We start from the raw sequence: 21,983 nt of genomic DNA on the forward strand, positions 1-21,983 counted from the left end.
GTGTTGGGACGAAAAGGGCATTGATCTGCACCTCGGTGTGTCTGATCTCCAAGCCAATCCTGCTGTGTCCTGAATGGGGGCACCAGCTTGGAAGGGGCTGGGCCTGGCTCTGCCTTCTTCCCATTGCTTGTCAGTGCTGGTGCTTGGGCTTTGCCAGCTTTGTTGTGGTGGCTGCCCTGGCCCTGAGGGCTGGTGGGACTGCAGAGGCTGGAGCCTTCCTTAGCTGGGAGAGTCCCGCTGCCGCCCGGCCGCTGCAGCACGGAGCTGCCCCGAGGCAGCAGCAGCAGCCCCTGGTCTGGGCTGGCTTCTGCATGGCATGGGCTGGACTCACGAGAGGGTCAGCATCTCCTCTGGGCAGCTGTCCGAGTCACACCGGCACCTGAGGAGCACTGCTGTCCTTGCTGCCCTTGCCCGCTGTGCCCAGCTGGGAAGATGGGCACGTGTGCGGTGCCGAGAGGGCGAGTGCAATGGCAGAGACTGATCCGTGCTGTCAGGGGGGAGAGAAGCAGTGTGCTTCTTCTCATGGGGCACGGGCAAGGGCGTCTTGGAGCTCAGCCTGCTCATCAAGGGTGAGGGTGCTGATGCTGAAAGCCCCTTTGGCATCGGTTATTGCATGAGCTGCTTTGGTTTACAAATGGAAAGGCATTCTTTTGGCAAAGGGCTGCAAGGTGGAGGAGATGCCCTCCTCTCCTGGGAATGTATCTCCCTGTGCTTTGTTTTCTGTCAAGAGATCTCTTGGAAGGACTGTAGAGAATCAGTCTCTGTGCTGGCCTGCTTGTACTGCAGAGCTGCCTGTCTTGTTGTGCTTCTTGTTGTTGTTGTTCCCAGCTGACCACAAAGGACTCAGAGCCCCAGACAGTGGGGCTGCCTTGTGGATCTCTTGGATGTGGGATCTCTGCTTTACAGTGAGCCTCTTGCATTTTGCTTCCCTCAGGGCAAATGGTGAGCATGGAAAATCCCCAGAGGAAATACAGTATACTGGAAAATCTTGGCAGCGGGTGAGTCCAACCACAGTTATTTCTACCCAGTCATGGGGCAGGGGATTTGCTGCTGGAATATCTATCAAGTGTGAAGTCAGGCAAGCTGCAAACATATTCAGGCACTGGGGTTAGTCTGCCCCATCTCTCAGTACCAGCCAGAATCTGTAAGTGTGGTCAGAAGGCATTGTCCAAGACACTTGTATTTCATTGCACTTGAGAGGAAAATGCATCACCTGCCTTCAGGCAGACCCTTCCTGCATCCTGCAGGTTTGAGGCATTTACAGCAGAGATCTTCTGTCTGGGCTGGCTTTCACTCCAAGATCTAAATGGCTTCTCCTTTCTTTGCTGCTCTTTTGTTTCCAGGGCTTTTGGAGTTGTTTGTAGAGCGGTCGACATTGCCACAGGAGGAGAGGTAAATGTCAAGAGCCCCTGCAGATTCTGCTGCTCTCGAGGGCTTTGCTCTCTTGTGTCAGCTTTGGCTGGAGCTTTGGCTAGAGCTGTGCTGCAAAGGCACAAGAAGCACAGACTGGTGCCAGCCTGCCAGTTGCATTTGGGACAGTCTTTGTCCTTCTCAGCTGCCAGAAGGAAGGCAAGGAGGGCAGCGGTTCCTTTCAGAGAAGGACGCTCCCCCTCGCTCTCAACTGCTCCAACAAAGGTGATGCATTAGAGCATCTCACTGCTTCTTGGGGCTACAGCTTCAGAGTCCTGAATTCTCATTTCTGGCTGCCAGCAAATACATCTGAATGTTCCTGGCAGTTCCTTAGGCACCTGCAGTGCTGCACTTGGGCACTGCATGTAGGGAGAGATCTGCAGGGTGTCCCTAAAAGCCCTGAGCCCTGCTTATAGCCCAAGATGTATCCACAGAGTACCAAGGCATGCATTACTTCTTCTGAAGTGCAGGCAGAGAAATAGAGAGTGTGCTCAGAGCTTTGTGGCTGATAGTTGGGACACCATTGTTAACAAGTAGACAAGGCAAAATGTCAGTGGCCACGTGTCCTGTAAGTGGCCCCCAAAGGAGCAGAGAAATGGGCTGTTGGAATGTCAGTTCCTAATTACTCCTTTGTCTAATCACAAGGCACTTTTGGCACGGCTCTGCTGTGTCATTGCAAAATCACTCACTCCATGTGTGTTGTGGTCTCGTGCCACCAACTTGTAAAATTACTGATTTTCAATGTCATTTTAGGTGGCCATCAAGAAAATAAATGTTCAAACACTGAAGAGGAAGAAAGTAACTGTTAATGAAATCATGGTCATGAAGAGGAATAGGAATCCCCGTGTTGTGAGTTATTTAGACAGGTGAGTGGTCATGGTCTCCTCCCATCAATGTTTGTTTACATGCTGAAAGCATGCGAGGTTCAAAACCCACTTTGGACATGGGTAGAAAAGAGAGCTGTTAGTTATGGGTTAATTCTTGTTTCTCTACTCATCTCCAATGGATGGGAAGAGGGTGCATTTTTTCTGCATGAGTCTTCCCTGGCTTTCAAACACAGAGTTGGAAACTTGTTCAAAAACCTGGATCAACCCTACCGTAGGAAGTCAATATCCTGTAAGTTCACTGCCTCCATGTTGTCTCAGGATTGATTTTTTAAAGCTTCTTCAATGCTGATGAAGCATCCTAGAGAGGATTTCCCTTGGACAGTTGTCCATCTTTTCCATGGCTGTCCATGCCAGGAACACGAGGTGCTTATTTCCAGAAATACCATGCGTGACAGGTTTTTAATCTTGGCTGTTACCTAAACTGCACTTCTCGCTTGCTGGCCATCTAAGACATCTCCTTCTTCACAGATGTGCCCTTCTCCTTGAGGCTGCACAGACTGCAAACTCTGCACAGCCTAGAGGGAATGTCTATTCCTTTAATTCTGTCCTTGTCACAAAGGGACCCAGAAACAAGAATCAAGCAAAAACCCAATGTAGCCATGCATGTTCATCTGCATGGCCTTGTTTCCTTCTTTCAGCTACCTTGTGCATGAGCAAATCTGGCTGGTGATGGAATACATGGATGGAGGCACTCTGTACGATGTCATCAGAATGACTAAGATATATGAAGATGACATTGCAACTCTCAGTCGGGAGGTGAGGGATCCCAGCTGTGCTTCCGAGGGCCTTGGGCAGGATTGTCTGGGAAATGGGCTCAGAACAGGAGCGATTCCATGGGCCAGGCTTTGTTTCTGTGCTGCTGCTATGCTCTGGGCAAGCAAGAGCATCTCAAGTGAGCTGCCTGCCAGTGCCCCCGCACTCACTGCACTCTGTTCTTGTTCTCTTCTCTCCTGCTGTTGCACTCTCACTCTGTCTCTTGTATTTGCTCTTCTCCATCTTGCCTCTCTAAACTTTTGCCTGTCTGCACTGCATGCCTTGCCCGTAAAAGCAAAGGTGCAGGTGGCAGCATTTGAAACGAACAGCAAAGGAAAAAGAGAGACTCATTTCTCTCAGTCCTCAGCTGAAAAGGTTAGCAGTGCAGCCAAAATGCTCTTGACTTGTGAGCACCTCCACTGCAGCAGCAGTCATTGGGGCTGGTTTGCAGGGGAGAGTCTACACCAGCAGTTGCAGCTGCTCTTTGAAAAGCTGACATGTCTTGCTTTAGAAAGGTGCTGCTCTGCGAGTGTTGGAGCAGCAAGCTCTTCCTCTCACTGGCACTGTGTTCTGCCATTAGTCCCCATTCCCCTGGCGAGGGAATCTTTGAGAGCTGTTTCCTTTCTTGTGGGATGAAATCACATCACTGAGTTTTGCCTTCCTGTTTCTGTTTTGTCTCTCAGTGCCTGCAAGGACTGGAATTTCTTCACTCTAACCATGTGATGCACCGAGATGTGAAGAGCCTCAACATCCTTTTGAGAACCGATGGCTCTGTCAAGCTGGGTCAGTCTATTCTTGGTCAGGTGCAGCGTTGCAGGGATGTGGGGTGTGGGGCTGCTTTGGAGTGACTGCCAGCCCCCCAAAAATGGTGCTGGTGGCAGTGCAGGGATCCCTGCTGTGAGCTGACCACACGGTTGCAAGGTACACAGAGGTATCAGAAGGAACAAGCAGTCCAGAGTGGCACTGCTCTGTGTGTGTCCCTTGCAGAGGGAGGGAGCTCCCAGTCAAAAGCCTCAGGGGAACAAAAAGCCACTGCTGGAGGTGGTGTGTAAAATGTGGGTATTTTGGAAGTAGCCAGTGCCATATTTCCTTGGCTAAAGTCCTGAGGAAACAGAGCAGGGACAGCTGTCCAGGAGATTCAACAGCACATTCTCAAACTTCTGCTGGGCAATTCTTTTGCTTGCTTTCCTAATTGCACAGTATTCAAATAAAAAGAGTCTTTTGCTTTCTCCCTAGCTGATTTTGGCTTCTCTGCTCAACTCACCCCCAAGCAGAGTAGACGGAGCTCGGTGATCGGCACTGCTTGGTGGATGGCGCCTGAAGTGGTTGAAGGTCAACCATATGGCCCCAAAGTGGACATATGGTCTTTTGGAATTGTGGGCATTGAAATGGTGGAACGAGAGGTTCCTTACAAGAATGAAAGTCCTCTCTCGGTAAGGTGTAAATCCTCTCTGATCCCGCTGTCTTTCTCACCTATCCCACGTCCTGTGTGCCATTGGACACAATCCCATTGCCATCTGCTGGAACGACTCCAGCCACGGTCCCTTTCTGAAAATGTCCCTGCAGCACATGGGCAGCTGCTGTAGTTTGGGTTGCATCAGTGGGGGAACTCAAGCCTTAGCCCACGCAAACAATCTCCATTCTCAGGCAACATTTGGCTTTGGCTTAGAAGTCGTTCCAGCTCTTTTGGCCAGTGTAGATGGCCCTACTAACAGGAAACCAGCATCTCAGAACTGGTGTTATCTTTCTGGAAATGAAGGAAAGAAACCCAAACCCAAGCAAGTTTCTAAACCAGTGATTTTGAGAGAAGAAGTGCACGCCCATTCTTCTCCCAGGGAAACTTGCCTGAAACCTGGACGTGAGGCTGTGAAGGCCACAGAGTCCCTTGTGCTTCTTGTGCAGTGTTGCTGAAACACTTAGTGACCATATTTCTTTCCTCACCCAAGCCACTTTCTCCATGTCACCCAGCTGAAGCCTGCTGATGTGGAGAGCCTGCCAAAAGCACCCCTTTGTTTCCTGGCACTTTCTAGGATGGGCATCCCATGAATGCATTGACTTGAGGATCCAAATGAGCAGAGGGCTACCATAGGGATGGCATTTCTCCTCCTTCTGATTTGACCACCTAAATTTTCCTTTTGGCCACATAAGGGAAGCTGAAATTTGCAGTCTGCTGACAGACAGAGCTGCAGGTGTTTGCTGTGTGCCCAAAGAGGCATTTCCATCCCATTTGTGCATGCATCTTCACGTGTCTGTGTTGAAGATGAGATTCCCAATGTTTGTTTCCTTACTTGTGGGATAACTGAGGGATTTCCTTTCTTGACTTTCAATTAACATTGTTTTCAAGAACCAAGCAGAAAGTTGGATGACTTTTGTTTGCTGTCAGCTGTGCTTAAGGGACCAAGAAGCACTGCAGAGATACTTTTCATGTAATAATCCTTGGAAATAGTAGAGTGAGTTAGTAGAGCAAAGTCTTTTTTCCAAGTAGCCTGGCAAGCTGCTTTGAATCCTCAGAGAAGCAAATGTGCTTTTGCTGATGTGGTTTCCACTAATGAAATCAGTAAATTTCAGTCCATGAAATCAGCTGCCAAGGCAAGATCTGCTGGATGTTGGAAAAGCTGTGGCTGCATCAGGGTTTGGGTTTTTTGTTGGTACAGGAAAGTCACCTCTGCCTCTGTGCCATGGCAGAAAGTGCCAGTGCAGAGTGCAGCTTAAACAATGGGATCTGGGAGAGCAGTTAGAGACGGGAAAGAAGCAGGTGAGAGACTGGTGTTTCCTTTTTCTCCAGACTCAACTCCTGATAGCCACACAAGGGATCCCAGAGCTGCGGCAGCCCAAGCTCCTGTCACCTCTGCTGCGTGACTTCCTGAGCTGCTGCCTGCAGAGAGACGAGAGACGGCGCTGGTCTGCCAAGGAGCTGCTGCAGGTAAAATGCCAAGGGGCTGCAGGTGAAACAGTGTCCCAGGGATGAGCTCCTGCTGCACTGAAGTGCAAGGCATCAGATGAGCCCCCCTCCTCCTCAGCTCCACTCTTGGTGCTGTTCAAATGAAAACAGTCAGGAATCCCACACTGGGCTGGGCTGGGCTGGCAGGGACCTGGAAAGGTCATCTGGTGCAAGTGCCCTGCAAGGAGCAGGGATGTCTTGAAAGAGATCAGGATGCTCAGACCTGAAATATTTCCAGGGCTGGGGCACTTAGCAGCTCTTGCAGCAGGTTGCCCCACACTCCTTAGACCTACTCTGATTCAATCCCCTTCTCATTTCAAAAAATGTTACCCTGCCTTTGGGGCTGTTAGTGCAGAAAATAATGGTTCCTTGTTGTTTTTTTTTCCCTTTGTGCAGCATCCATTTGTAACATCGGCCAATCCTGCATCCAGCCTGGTGCCACTCATCATTTTAGTGAAGAAGTGGAAGGAGGAGAGAAAAAAGTGACAATCACCTGAGAACTGTTCTGTCCATCACCAGTGTAGAGTAGGATTGTAGAGTAGGATTTTAGCATAGGATTGTAGCCTAGGATTTCAAATACATAAAGTTTCTGAAGTCTCAACTCATTCTGAAGATTCCCCTCCTTCAGAGCCTGTGGGAAAGATCAACATTTCCTTCTGAATTGTCTGTTTCTTCTTAGAGGTGTAAAAAGACATGGATGGCTTCTTTGGTACGGTTTGGAAGTGGGGAGGCTCTTCAGTCATCCTCTGCAGAGCACAGTGCCTTTGGAATAGGGCCCAGTGGCTGGGTTTTCCCCAGCTGTGGCACTTGTGTTTGAGGCAGAAAGGGCAGTGGCATTTGCAGGCAGAAGCAAAGGAGGAGTGGGGCAGCCCAAATATCCTGTGCAGATGCAGGCCTTGAGCTGTGACTCGAGAGCATTTGTGTTGCTGCCACTTGGATTTGTATCCCTAAGTGCAATCTCTTTGGCCGGAGGAGAGTTTTGCTCAAGTGAGGAAGCAGCAAGATCAGGGAGGCTGCTGGGAAAGGTGCAGAGCTGGTGCAGAGCTGTCAGCGAGTGCGAGGTGAGACTCGGCCGCGCCTTGCCCAGGCTGGAGCCCCAGCAGAGCCCTGGCAGAGCCCGCAGCAGCCTGAGCCTGGGCAGAGGCCGGCTGCACTGAGGCCCTTGGAGCTGCAAGAGGCAGCAGCCCGGCCCTGGGTGCCTCTTGGTGGCACCGGGCGAATCCTCGGCTCTCAGAGCCCAAGTGGCAGCTGGCTGCTCCCGAGGGGAAGCGTGGCCGTGCTGGGCACAGCACAGACTGGTGGCATTGGCCGTCTGCAGTGTGCACAGGAGGAGAGAGAGGCAAACGACAGCCGAGGGCTGCAGCTCTGCCTGAGGATTCCTACTCTTGTGCCGGCTGCCCTGTAACTGCTGGGAAAGGTGAGCAGTGTGTGCAGCACTCTGGGCACAGGGGCAGGGAGCCAGGCTGCTCTGCAGGCTCCATCACAGGGCAGCGTCCTTCAGGCACGGCACTTCTGCCAGGGGAACCGAGGCCAGCGTGAGGCAGGTGTTATGGAAAAAAAAAAGAGAGCCAGGAGACTTGCTCCTTTTTATGCTTTTATTATCAAGCTTGGCTCTGGAGGAGCCTGCTTGCTCCCTTGGCAATGCGGAGGAGGAGGTACACAGAGCTTCGCTCCATAGCAAAGCCTGGGACTCCCACACCCTCGCAGGCTTTTTCCCCTTGCTGGGGAGTCCTCTTCACTTCGCTGATCAGGGGTCATCCAGCGATGGGGGACTCCTCCTCAGGTCACAGCGACTAAATAAAGCTGCTTCGGCGGACCCCCATACCCCTTGCACTAGTCTAAAGTGCGACTTCAGTCCTGGATTCTACTTTGGTTCTCTGCATTTTAGAGTCTCTTGGTCTTGAGTCGTTCCCAGAACTCCAGTGTTCTTTTTATTTGCATATTCAGACGCTATCCGACGAATGGGAGCAGAGATACAGGTAATAAGGTGAATTCTTAATTAACAAACAAGTAAATAAGATGATTAATCAATATTAAAACAGGAATAAGGCAAATTCTTTAAACAGAACTAGCATTAACAATCTTAATGGAATTACTTAACAATTAAGTAACTATAACATAGATAATTTGAATAGAACTTGTTTATAACAGCAGGGACAGCTTGTCAGGTCAGATCTGCAGGAGCCAGTGCCTCACACAGCTCTGGGAGGAAGCACCTGTAATCCTGCAGTTCTGCACTGAGCCAGAGCAAAGGTGTGAAATGCAGAGTGTTTTGCAGAAATATTCAGGGGCACCAGGCCAGCCTGCTTTGTGCTGTCTGGCACACAGCAAGCACTGTGCAATACAGCACTGTGCAGTACAGCCCTGAGCTGCTGGGAGAGAGATGTTAGAAAGGAGCCAACTCTTAGATAAAATTAAATGCGGACAAAGTGATCAAAGCAAAAGAACTGTTACTTTGGTAAGGATTCACCTGAGCTGGGTGTGTATCTCGCTCTTCCTAAGAGCTGAACAAACACACCCCCTCAAACAGAATGTGCTTTTTATTGCTTTTACCAGCCCAGTGTGAACCATGTCCCCTTTCCCTTTGGCTGGGTTCTATGGGATTTTATATTCTCTCCCCACCTCCTACATTTCTCTACAAAGTATATCAGTACACAGCAAGGCAGACTGGATTATCACAGTTATTCCTCCCCTCCCCTCCCCTCCCCTCCCCTCCCCTCCCCTCTTATCCTATTTCCCTTTTGGTCTGCTCTTCAACCTGGTCCCTCTACCAGCTCCCAGCAACACCCAACAAATTACTGTAACAAATTCAAACACAAAATAACAACACTTAGAACCAACAACTTGCATTCTTTCTACAAGTAATCTTTTGGTTGCAGACAGATATTATCGCATAGCTCAGTGAGGGAATCGGAGACGAGCTGGTGGCTTATGCTTGAGCAGTGAACTGATTTGGAAGGGAGCAGAAGGGTTTCAGTAGGCAATTTGTGTTTTATTTCTTAATTTCTGAAAGAAGGACGCAAAGTGGCTTCAGTCAGCAAAACCATTTTCCAGGTGCATTGAGGAAATGCTTGTGAGCAATTCCCAGAGAAGGAAGGTCTTGAGAAAATGTTGAACTGTAACAAATCATGAATTCTGTTGGCATTAACAGACTGTGTTGAGCCCTCTCTTCCCCCAGTGCAGTGACTGATGTGTGCAAGTGGCTACCTTAACATTGAGAATAGAGTAGTCCTCCTAAGAAAGGAGCTGGAATGCATTCAAGGGGAAGAAAGTGGTTGGAATAGGCTCTTGACCATGAGAGGAGAATTTGAGGAATGGGATGTTCCCCAAATGACCACCAGAGACCCTCAAGAGACCCCCTACTCTCCTGTCAGTAACTTCTTGATTAAATTTAAATTTAAATGATTTAAATATGTCCAATAAGTTGAGGGAATGTTTAGCCTGTGAGTTTCTGCAAAGTAATGAGTAGGTCTTATTGCCATGGTTACAAATTAGTAGGTGAGATTTCTGAGTGAGCACGTGTGAGAAAAGTGGTTCCCCGAGTACCCAGCACTGAAATAAAGTCATGCCTCCTTTCTCACACTGAGTTGAACCTGGGGATCAGGCCCTGCTTGGTAACTTTCATTTTAGCCACTTCTGTTGAAAGATGAAAATGAAAACTTTTCCAGGGGGTTCCCTCTGGTTTATCTTTTTGGAGGCCAAAGCTCTGCTCTGCTGCAAGTGGCCTGGTGTAGAATTCTTTTATGGCTTTTGGGGTGAATAAGCTTTCTTAGCACCCTGGCGCTGCCACAGGAGTGGGGAACCATGCTCCCGCAGCAAAGTCTTAGGACACACGGAACCTGTAGGAGCAGAGGCACACTCCTTGAGCCTTTGGAATCCACGAGGAACACGATAAAGGATTCAAGGAGACTTTCTTCTCTCAGGTGAATCCATGTGTTTATAGTAAATGGGCCCATGAGGGAAAAAGGCCCAGAGTCCTCATTTGCCTGGGGTTTTATGCAGGGGGTGTAATGGGGGTTGATGCAAACAATTAACCAATGGGATACAACTGGGGAGGAGGAGAGGGGAGGATAGTGCAATTGGGGAAACCAATAGGGTTACTCTGTGGGAGCGATTGTGTTACAGAGTGCAGCAGGGTTTCAAAGGATATATAACAGACACAGAACTTTCTGGGTAAAAGGGATAGGTTTTACAGTAACTGACAGGGAGTTTAGGCAGGGTTTCAGTGATGGACAAGGAAGGTGCTGGAACAAAGGATGTGGAATAACTACATAGGGAGCAAAAGGGAGTATACAGAATCTGGGGTAAACCATTAACACATTAAATATAGGGGAAGCAAGAATAAACCATTCCAACAGAATACAACAGCCTGGATGTGTGCAGAGCAATGCAGCCTTCACAAACCCCTTGGTTTTCCCACAAGTCATCACGATTTGTTGCCAGGTGTCCCCAGCTGTGGCAGCAGAAAGAACCCGCAGCGCAGTGGGCGCCGTGCCCTGCCCAGCCAGGGCTCTCTGGCACGGAGCAGCAGCAGCACCAGCACCCTTCAACCCACTCCTGCCTTGGCTGGGAGACACAAGCCTCTGGAAATCAGCGCTGCCTGTCCCCTTGCCAGCTTGGAGCAGCTCCTGCTGGTGGGCACATCCTGCCACTTCTACTGCTTCCAAAGAGGAATCAAGACAGATGTAGAGATGTACACACAGAGAATCCTGGGGCTTGTGTAATAAATGGGCAAATCCATGGAGGAATGTGTTAGGAATTATTTCAGCTGTTATGCCAATACTGCCTTCTCTCCTTTTCTCTCTTCACGTTTCCTGTTCTTTTCACTCTCACATTTCCACTCCTTCCCCCTCTCGAGTCTGTTTTCCTGTCATGTTTCCCTCCCATTTTTTACTTATTTCCTCCACCCCTTACATCTACTTTTCCTCACACTTTACCTCTCACGTTTCCCCACCTTCCCACTGTTTCCAGGTTTTTTCTTCCTTCCTGTTTCTCACAATTTTTCCCTCACTTATCCTGGCCTTTTCTCCCCTCCTGTTTCTCTCTCCTTTTCTCAGTCATTTTTCTCCAAGTTTTCTCCTCACATTTCTCACCTCACATTTCTCACTTTGGCCCTCATGTTTCTTACCCTTTCTCTCTCATATTTCTCACACTTTCCCCCTCACCGTTTTCATTCTTTCCCCCTCACATTACTTCTCATGTTTCCTCTCGTGTTTTGTGTCCTGTTTTCTGCCACTTTTCCCATCAAACTTCCCACCCGTTCTTTCCCTCATGTTTTCTGTCTTTTTCTGCCCTCTGGTTTCACACTCTTTTCCCCTCAGGATTCTCACAATGTTCCCCTCACATTTGCTGCCTGTTTCTCTCTCTTTGCCAGTAAAGTTTCTCACTCTGTTCCCCTCACATTTCCCTCCATTTTTTCCCCTATGTTTTTCACCACTTCTTTGTGGACAACACTAAAAAAGTAAAACAAAGAAAAAGAGCCTCTAAAATGAAACCAAGAAGTATGAAAATTTACCTTTATTACAGGTGATTTGCAGAAACTGGCCAGCAGTTTAATCTTCCTGAAATCATGCAGTCATCAGTCCCCACACTGCAGCCTTGAGCTCCTGGTTCCTCAGGCTGTTGATGAGGGGGTTAAGGGCTGGAGGCACCACCGAGTACAGAACTGATAGGGCCAGATCCAAGGATGGGGAGGAGATGGAGGGGGGCTTCATGTAAGCAAATGCTGCCAGTGCTGAGTGTTACAAATGGGCCAGGAGACCAGCTCCTTTTTAAAGGCCTTTATTAAGGACAGCTCTGGGTGGGGAACTCGAGGGGTCGCGCACACCGCCGCTGCTCCTGATGGACGACACGGAGGAGGAGGTGGTTCAGTTTTGCCACCCAGCAGAACCGGGGCTTCCGTATTCACGAGAGTCCCTGGGAAGGCAATGATGCCTCAAAGTCTCGGGGCATGTCCTTCTGATCAAGAACTACCGGGGTCATGGTGACAACACAGGGCTGGCTCCAATCGATGATCTGAGGTTCCGTACCATTTTGCCGGGCTCGAGTTGTTATTTCTAGTCCCCAGTTATCTGGTGGCTCGTCGTCTCTGGGGGTCTTTTGTGCCAAGTGTATCTTAATTTGCATATGGATATGTCCTTGGGCGCAAAGTCTCCTGGGAGTAGAGGCAGTGACGCTTGATGGAAAGGGAGTACAGCACAGAGTAGAGAGTAGGGAATAGGGGTACAAACAAACAAGTTTTTGCTTATGAACTATTAAACTTAGAACGGTAACTTTTAACAGTAACTAAGAGCTCATATCTTAGGAATTTATTTCTTACAGTATCCCCCCTCTTTCTTTTTGATCGGGTTCAAACCCGCATCAGTCAGAGATTTCAGTATCTTGGGAATAAAGTTTCTTTAATTTTTGATATTGGTCATATGCTCTTTTTGCAGTCTTATGTTCTTCTTGTTGACTTTCCATTACCATAATTTTAGTATGCGTTGTTGTTTTTGAAATTTGTGTACTTGCCTGGATCGTGGATGAGACTAACCGGATTAGACAGGGGAGTAGACAAGGTAGAAATAACAAACTTGTTAATGCAGCTGCAGCTATAGCGGCTGCCTTTTTCCAACATTTTTCTTTGAATGACCAGAAGTCATCCCACCATCAAAGGAGTCCACACCTGATTCCCCATGTATGCAATTTTACGGATCTCGGTGGATATATTTTTGATGACTTCACTCTTATCATCGATCTCCAAGCAGCACTCTGAGGAATTGAACTTACCACATATCCCTCCTTCATCAGCCAATAAATAATCTACTGCTAGCCAAATTTGATAGATAACAGTTCTGGTCTGTGCCAATTGAGTACTTATGTGATCCAGAGCTAGGGCTGTTCAGTTGGAAACTACTTCAAGTACTGCTTGGAGTGAAATGATCCAATTTAACAGGTAAATGGGGGTACGGTACCCCCAAGATCCATCTTGAGCCCGTGTTGCTGGCCCGTAAGTTTTGATTATTTCCTCTGGTGTCCAGATTTTCCCTTTCCATCTTTGAGTACTTTCCATGTTAATTATATCCCTTATTTTTCGGTTTAATTTCTTTAGGTCGTTGTATATTGGAACTCCTAAACCTGACCCTGACTCCTTCAGGAGTAGGAAAAAGGCTGGTTTAATGAAGCCTATTGTACAGCTCCCTGCCCAATCCTCTGGGAGAATGGTGTAAGCAGTATCACCACAGATCCAAAACAAGTGTTCGGGGGCTTCCCAGAAGGTATCCCATACTTCAGTAGGGTACTCCCAGAATTTAGATATTTGTCTTATTCCCCAAAAGGGATTTATCCCCTTTTCAGCACATTCATGAAGGTTATATCCTTCATGGTATATACATCCTTTTTCCTTTTTTCCTGTTGCCCAATACCTGTTTGGTTCTTGGGGAATCCACCTGGTGTTTAAAACTTTTGTAGCTAAGTATCTTTTACAAGCCATTTTTCCCCACTGGTGTATTATATCTCTTTCCTGTTCTTAGTATACACTCCTCACCAATTATTTTTGATTTTAAATCCCATCTTTCTTTAGTCCTCCTTCCTAAAAGCTGAGGTTTTGGTTCTGTTTGTTTCCATTTTAAAATTTTCATTGGTCCTAAACTAATTCCTTCCCATGGCCAAAGTTCAGACATTTTTGTACTTCCACAAACCCAGCAGTTGGTTATATTCAGTTCTTTGCTGATTCTTTCTACTAAATCAATGAATAAGTCTTTCCCTGCAGGTACTTCTAATTCGTCTTTTTTCATTACCTTAGTCAATAGTTTTTCTTTTATTAGGTCTTTTAATCCTTTTTGGTTGATTTCATGTTCAAAACAAAACCACGCTTCTCCCATAGGGCATTCCCCGAGTAAACGCTGCTTAAATGAGGCGGTATTCCTTGTGAGCCAATAGACTTTCCTGTCCTCTTGACAGGTTGTTAAATGGGAATGGTTGAAGCAACGGGGGTTTAGATTAGTGTGGACCCTTATTAATGATTAATGACCCAAGATGTTCCCTGTCATAGAGAGGATGGTAGCACTTAGTACATGCATTGTGCTCACTCTCTATGGTGCTCTTCACTAACAGGACTAATATTAGTCCTCCCAAGAGTCCGGTGTGAACCATTCTCAGTGCAGTGATCTCACCTGGCCTTACCTCTTGGGGTTGGGGAATTTCCTTGGAATGGTGACAGGATTTCCCCCTTCCTCCCTTTTCCTATCAATTTGGTGGCTTCCCGGGAAATGCTCTGTGGGAGATTTGGTTGGTTAGATGAGCTCTACTGTTAGTAAAGAAAGCTCAACCAACTTTAAAACTTAACCCTTATAAATAACTGTAATTACAACATGTACAATTTCTTAGTGTAAAAAGAGCTTAACAAACTTGAACACTTAAAACTTTTTACAACAACTTTTATAACTTTTAAACCGATTATATCAGTCCTTAATGGATTTTTATGACCAGTTCTTATCTGTTCTTTTAGCCAACTGGTGGTTTCTTTCTTTTAAAAGTCACTTTGAGATTACTTGAATTGCGTATTGCAACCCACTCTGGCTAACTTGTTGATGTCTCTGCGGGATCCGGTCCACTATTTGGAGGTGGTACAGGTCCTTTTACTCATGTAATATGAGTCCAGCCTTTTTCTTGAGTCCATACCACGGTGTATGAGGTGAGTAGCACCTGGAAGGGACCTTCAAATTTAGGGGTTAATGGAGTGTTGTTCCATGACTTTATTAGCACCCAATCTCCAGGACTAATTTGGTGCACATTAGAGTCTAGGGGAGATGTCTGGGGAAGATATCCTTTTTTTCTTAATCTTTCCAAGGTTTTTCCAATAGTCTTTAGGTACTTTTGAGTTATTTCCTCTCCTTCTAAATAATTTCCTGTACTATACGGGGGTATCAGGAAGGGGAGTCCAAACATAATTTCATAGGGGGAAACCCCTATGTCTGAGCGAGGTCTTGTTCTAATCCATAAGAGGGCGAGAGGTAAGCACTTGAGCCAATTCATCTGGGTTTCTTCAATTAGTTTAGTTAACACATTCTTGAGGGTTTTATTCATTCTCTCTACCCTACCAGAGCTTTGGGGGTGCCACGGGGTATGTAGTCCCCATTTTATGCCTAAAGCTTCAATTACTTTATGTAGAATTTGGGCGACAAAGTGGGGGCCTCTATCCAAATCAATGTTGTTGACTAACCCGTATTGGGAGATGATTTGTTCTAGTAAAATTTTTACAACTACATCAGCTGTTTCTTTTCTAGTTTGGAAGGCCTCCACCCAATGGGTGAGATGGTCTACTATGACTAATAGATGTTTATAGCTTTGGGTAGGTAGCATTTCAGTAAAGTCAATTTGGATAATTTGAAATGGTCTCAAGGCTAGCTCTCTTCCTCCTGGTGTGGTCTTCCTCATTATTTTCTGATCTACCTTTTGACAAGTTACGCACCCTTGAGTTATTGATTTTGTTAGTTCATATATTCCAATGCATAGATTTTCTCTTAAAAAGTGATCACAGAGTCCTTGGACTCCCCAGTGGGTTATTTCATGTATTTCTGTTAATATTTTCCGGGCTAATGCTTTATTCAAACACTTGTGCCCATCAGGTGTTAACCATTCTCCTTGTTTCCCTAGGTATATGTTTAATTCTTTTATCATTTTTAATTCTTTCTCATTGAATATTGGCTTTTCCCTCTCTTCCCTTCTATCTGATGGTTCAGTTAACTTAAAGATTTTTATGGGCTCCCCTAAATCTAATGCGGCTTCCTTGGTTGTTCTGTCTGCTAGCTGATTTCCCCTTATCTCAAGTGCATTTCCCTTTTGATGTCCCTTTACGTGCACAACTGCTATTTCTATTGGTTTAAATAAGGACTCCAGTACTAATCTTTGTACTTAATTCTTTGTGCACCAGATTCTTTCCCTTCGAGTTTAGGTAACCACGTTCTTCCCAGATTTTCCCAAATGTATAAACGATCCCAAAGGCATACTTTGAATCAGTGTAGATTGTGCCCTGATTCCCTTCTAGTACGTCTAATCCTCTTTGTAAAGCATATACCTCACAACACTGTGCTGACCAATTAGAGAGTAGCTTTCCTTTTTCTGTAATCTGCAGGTCTCTTCCTTCTACTGCTTCAACTATGGCATACCCTGATATTCTTTTCCCTTCTATCACTCTCGAAGATCTGTCTGTGAATAACTTCTTCCCATTAGGAAAGGGGATATCATCTAGATCTTCTCTAGTTTTGGTTTGGAAGTCTACAAGTTCCAAACAGTCATGTTCTATCTCTGACAAAGGTTCCCCAGAGAGAAATTGGGCTGGGCTTAAACTTCTTGAGATGGTTAATTCTAGATTGTCATTATTCATTAAAACCATCTCGTATTTTAATATTCTTGAATCAGTTAGCCACTGTTGGGCTTTTTGACTTAACAGTGTCTTTAGGTCATGTGGTGTATGTACTTTTATTTTCCCGTGTAAAGTTAATTTCTGGGTTTCTCTATCAAGATAGCTGTGGCAGCAACTGCTTGGATGCAGGTGGGCCACCCTCTGGCTACTGGGTCTAACAGTTTAGAAATGCAGGCAATTGGCTTTCTACATCCACCCCACTCTTGGGTTACCACCCCATATGCAACCCCTTTTTCTGTAGTTACAAACAAATCAAACTCTTTCCTTAAATCAGGCAAACTTAGGACAGGTACCGTGGATAATCTGGTTTTTAATTTTTTTAACTTTTCTTCATCATTATCAGTCCATTTTATAGGTTCAGGGTCCACTAGTTTGTCATAGAGGAATTTCATATTTTGGGTATATTGATCTAGCCATAATTTACAGTATCCAAATAATTCCTATAATTTCCTTACATCTCTTTTGGTTTTTGGTGCTGGTACTGATAGTATGCCAGATATTCTTTTGGGACTCAGTTTCTTATACCCTCTTCCGACTATATGACCTAAATATGTAATTTCAGCCTTCACAATTTGCAATTTGTTTTGGGAAAGCTTTAAGCCCTTTTTTCCCTAAAAAATTTAAAAGTCTTATACTGCAGACCCTGACTTCTTCTTGCTCTTCCCCAGATATTAGTAAGTCATCCACATATTGTAGAATTTTTACCTTGCCTTCGGGTCTCTAGTGCCTTCCCAAAGAGATTTGGAGAGTCCGTGAACCCTTGGGATAAACGTGTCCATCTTAATTGTTGTTTCCTTTTGTGTTCCGGATGTTCCCATTCAAAAGCAAACCAATGCCTACTTTCTTCACCTAAGGGGCATGCTCAGAATGCATCCTTTAAATCAATAACTGTAAACCAGGCGTGCTCCCCTGGGATTCTATTCAAGAGGGTGTAAGGGTTTTGAACTATAGGGTGCCTTGAGATGGTTCTCTTGTTTACCTCTCTTAAATCTTGTACTAGTCTGTACTTGCCTTCAGTTTTCTTAACAGCAAGCATGGGAGTGTTATGGGGGGATATACATGGCTCTAGAATGCCTTCTGCTTGTGGAGAATCTTTCTGTGGAGAATTTTTCTGATGCATGGCTGCACAGCAAGGGCCATGATACTGTTAAGTCGGTTGGAATGTAACTATGTCTATGTGGTGTACGTGATGATTAACAAGGATATAATATCCTTGAGCACTAGAATGATACAACAACAAGGGTGTTGTTAGTACAAAAATGCTGAAAAATGCTAGGCTAAGGAACTGAAAATGCTAGATTAAGAAAATCATAACCGCAAGGCTGATTACAGAAAGAACATGCGTCAAAATATCATAAGCCAATCATGAGCTATAGTTTTGTAATATGTATGAACTAATTATTGACACTATATATTTGCTATTAATCTAAATAAAGCTGAGACTTGTTGATCATCATCGGATGTGGCTTGTCTCCCGTTGTTTTCCGACATCTGCTAATAGCTGTTCTATTACAGGAGCCAATCCTCTCTTCCCTTTGAGGGATATTGGATATTGTTTGACCTGGATGGGAGTGGTCTCTTAATGGGAGACACTGGAGATAGGGTTGAGGGAACTGGACAAGGTGTTGAGGAAGAGGCAGTAGGCATGACTGAGCCTGGGGAAGATGAGGGAGACATAACTGGGGTAGACAAGGGTTTTAAAGTTGGAGCTGAGGTGTCTGGAAGAGGTGGTAAATGGGATCGGAACAGTTGAGGATTTCGGGAGGGAGGGGTTGGAGAACTCATCAGGAGAAGTTAGAGACAAACCTGGGGGATCTGGAAGAGGTGTTTGGGGCACTGCTGGGTAAACAGGGGGAGAGGGAGGTAGGTAATCAAGGAGGTCCCATTTCTTACTCTCCTCTCTCCCTTTTCTCCTTTTGCTGCTGGAGCTTGCATATTTTTGCTGTTCCTCTGCCCATGGTACTCTTCCCCCAACAGGCAGCTGGAGTTAACCGCTGTAGGTCTGGACTTTCTTGGGATTTCAGGTAGTGGTTCAATCCAGTAATCTTGTGTTCCATACCATGGCCACTGCCCTTGTAGCTCTAATTTAGGCCAGACTTCTATACAATAATGTATCATTTTTTATTCTGTCCAAGCCTCTTGTGGCTTCCCAAGTGTCCCACTGATCTAACATTCTTCCTAGAGGACTATTAGGGGGAATATTTTTTACTTTATTTTTATCTCCCTTCTGAGAGCTCGATCTCTTGCTTATACACTTTCCCACTCTCTTCTACCATGTACTGGAACACAACAATCGGGCGCTAACTGAAATCTTAAGTTGCCCCTACCCAAACTAAAAACTACTGATGGGCAACACAACACTTAAAACTTTTTGGCCCTGAACAGAAACTGACTTAATCTTTCTTTTCTAACAGAAAACTTCTTTCCCTCTGTTAACTTCTCGCTCGCACTTTCACATTGGGAATAAGGTATTAGGGAAGAAATGGAACTCACACACACCTTCTGGCCAGATCTTTTTCACCTTTCACACAATAGACCCATGTAGAGGAATTTTTAGAAGAGTGAGGCCACAATCTTGTGATGGGAGGTTTGAACAATCCTTGCTATCAGGGTATGGTATCAGGCCTTGTATTGTTCTTATGCTGCTTTTGCGCTGTGGGAATTATCAAGAAAGTAGCAAATATAACAGCTTATAGGTCTTTCTCATGGATGCTTTCTCACAGATACTGGAAGTCATGTTACAACTTGCTGTCCTTTCTCATGGATGCTGAAGAGATATGCTGATCACAAGACAGAACAAAAACTGACCATGCAGCCAAGAGACATGGACCAATGGACAGTCATTTAGAGTGTCGGAACATAAGTTTTTAACCAATCAGCTACTGTTTAGCAGTGCCTGCTTTAGCCTCTAATCACATAAATATTGGCTTTTTAGAACAATAAAGGGAGATCAAACCTAATCACATTGATGTCTGTTTGATACTCGGCTCCTTTCTTGCAACAGAAACCTCTGGTGGAGTGTGTCTGGGGTTGTGAGGGACCCCTGGCTATTTTCTTTGCGAACCTAAAACGGTTGGTGTTTGGAGTTGGGTCTCTCTGAGAAAAGGCTTTGATTGTGTGCAGAAAGCAGAGAGCCCAGAACTTATGCCCAGAGCTGGCAGAAATAGCCGAGAAATTTTTGGTGCTGAGATATGATTAAGCAGCATTCATCTGATTGGGCAGATCTGCAACTGCTACTTGATGCCTTAACAGAAACTGAGAAGCAATTAGTTTTGAAAGCTGCTGGGGATCTGGCGGGGGATGATTGTAGGACAACACAGGAGGATATTCAAGATGTATTTCCCCTTCAAGACCCAGGTTAGGATCCTAATGATGATGAGGGGTTAGGATGGTTAAAGAGATACCAAGAATTGATATTAAAAGGGCTAGAAAGAGCAATCCCCAAAACCATAAATTGGCCAACCTTACATGCTATCAAACAGGGCCCCTCTCAAACACCTTCTGAATTTCTAGATCACCTGCGAGACGCAATGCGCCGACACACCACCCTGGATCCTGGATCTGATGAAAGAATGCAGCAATTAATAGATTTATTTTTAGAACAATCCACAGGAGATATCAGATGGAAACTCCAGAAGATCCGGGGTCCAAACAGCTGGAATTTAGAAACTTTACTAGATTAGGCATGAAGAGTTTTTATTAACCAAGAGGAAGGATATAAACAAGGGGTGAAGAAATAGGTAGCAGTAGTAAAAGAAGAAGAAAAGGGAAAACGTGGGCAAAGTCCAGCAAGACAAGGACCACCCCAACTGGGAAAAGATCAATGTGCATTTTGCAAGAAATTTGGTCACTGGAAAAACCAGTGCCCAGAATTAAGAAAGGGTGATGAACATAAAAAAGGTGATCAGAAAAAGGAAAAAGTAGTTGCTCATGTAAAGGAGGACTGAAGGGGACTGGAGGGCCCTACCCTAGGGGATACTCTGTTTATAGTCAAACTGGGGAACAAAGAAAATGAAGTGAAATTTTTGATAGACACAAGGGGCAACATTTTCAGTGTTGAATAAGGCCCTAATACCTGTAACCAATAACTATGTTATGGTAAAGGGGGCAACTAGCCAATCTGAAAGAGCTTATTTTTGCAAACCATTAAAGTATAAATTAGGAAAACAGTGGGATATCCATCGATTTTTATACATGCCTAATGCTCCATCTGCACTTTTGGGCAGAGATTTGCTTGAGCAGCTGGAAGCAAGAATAATATTCAAAAATGGGGAAATTAGTTTGGAGGTAAAGGATCAACAATATGTAGAACTGTTAAGCTTAATGCTAATAACCAAATAAATTGAAGTGGCAAGTAAAATTTTAAGAAAATAATGGATCAAGTCTTTCCAGGAGTATGGGCCTCCAATATACCAGGAAGAGCAAAGAATGCACTACCAGTGCAAATCAGGCTTAAAGAAGGAGGACAGCCAGTAAAGGTTAAACAATACCCCCTAAAGAAAGAAGATGTAGAAGGGATTAGCCCAATTACTGAGAACTTTCTGCAGCTAGGACTAATGAGAGAGTGTCAATCTGATTTTAATACTCCTATTCTGCCAGTAAAGAAACCTGATGGGTCATACAGATTAGTACAAGATTTAAGGGCTGTTAACAAGGTAACTGAAGACTTGTATCCAGTGGTTGCCAAACCCTACACCTTGTTAACCAGTTTAACACCTGAACTAACTTGGTTTACTGTTCTAGATCTAAAGGATGCTTTCTTTTGCCTCCCTCTCCATGAAGCCAGACAGAAAATTTTTGCATTCGAGTGGGAAAGCCCTAAAACTGGAAGAAAAACTCAACTCACATGGTGTGTGTTACTGCAGGGGTACAAGAACTCCCCCACTATATTTGGGGGGCAGCTTGCAAAGGATTTAGAGTCCTGGGAACCTCCACCAGGGGAACGACAGTTACTCCAGTATGTGGATGATCTCTTAATAGCCACCTGGACCCAGGAGACATGCATGGACTGGACGGTAAGCCTCCTAAACTTTCTAGGCCTGCAGGGGTGTGGGAGATTAGGGACAGGCGGTCGGAAGATATCACGTTGTACGGGCAGACAGAACCCCTCCCTCAATTCTTAGTTGGTTAGTGTCCTTGATAAGGTAAGCAACACCTAACTTGTAACGTAAGCAGACGGATGTGATGTAGCAAACAGAGGTTTTATAACTCCATGTAACCAGTTAATAAACGCCATTAGCCATCCACCACACTGGTGTCTGTGAGCTGGTGGTCTGAGCAGCCTGGGTGTGGCTGCCGTGTCGTTCCTGGAACCAGGTCGCTACGCCTCAGCGGAGGTAACAAGTGGTGCCGAAACCCCGGGAGTTGCCTGGGAGAACGGGAGTCGCCTGTACGGGTGAACGACGGCCGAGCGGCGGGGCCAGCTCGGCGGGAGGGACGCCTCCGGACCCACGCAGAGGATGGAAGCCCTGGTGAAGGTCGTTTCTCAGATTCATAAGCAGTGGGGAATTGATTGTAAAGCAGAAGATTTTACCCTCGCAGTGACAAGACTTTTGCAACTTAGTATTATTGATAGACTGGTGGATAT

General features: G+C 45.8%; 1 protein-coding gene across 1 annotated transcript; it reads left to right on the forward strand.

Annotated features, from left to right (window-relative positions):
• Positions 1-258: 258 nt before the first annotated feature.
• LOC120761930 (serine/threonine-protein kinase PAK 3-like) lies at positions 259-6,477 on the forward strand. The gene is made up of 9 exons (XM_040083722.1): positions 259-337; positions 935-998; positions 1,344-1,392; positions 2,164-2,276; positions 2,936-3,053; positions 3,734-3,833; positions 4,287-4,483; positions 5,836-5,973; positions 6,388-6,477. Exons 2-9 carry the CDS (start codon positions 940-942, stop codon positions 6,475-6,477), a joined length of 864 nt encoding a protein of 287 aa, XP_039939656.1. The 5' UTR covers positions 259-337; positions 935-939.
• The last annotated feature ends 15,506 nt before the right edge of the window (positions 6,478-21,983 follow it).

The sequence above is a fragment of the Hirundo rustica genome, chromosome 21 (assembly GCF_015227805.2).
Source record: "Hirundo rustica isolate bHirRus1 chromosome 21, bHirRus1.pri.v3, whole genome shotgun sequence".
Taxonomy (NCBI): Eukaryota; Metazoa; Chordata; class Aves; order Passeriformes; family Hirundinidae; genus Hirundo; species Hirundo rustica.

Excerpts from the sequence above, each read along its gene's own strand:
- LOC120761930 (XM_040083722.1), top strand. The coding sequence starts at position 940 with ATGGTGAGCATGGAAAATCCCCAGAGGAAATACAGTATACTGGAAAAT. Across the intron at positions 999-1,343 it reads CTGGAAAATCTTGGCAGCGG|GGCTTTTGGAGTTGTTTGTA; the intron begins GTGAGTCCAACC and ends TTTTGTTTCCAG. Across the intron at positions 3,054-3,733 it reads TTGCAACTCTCAGTCGGGAG|TGCCTGCAAGGACTGGAATT; the intron begins GTGAGGGATCCC and ends TTTGTCTCTCAG.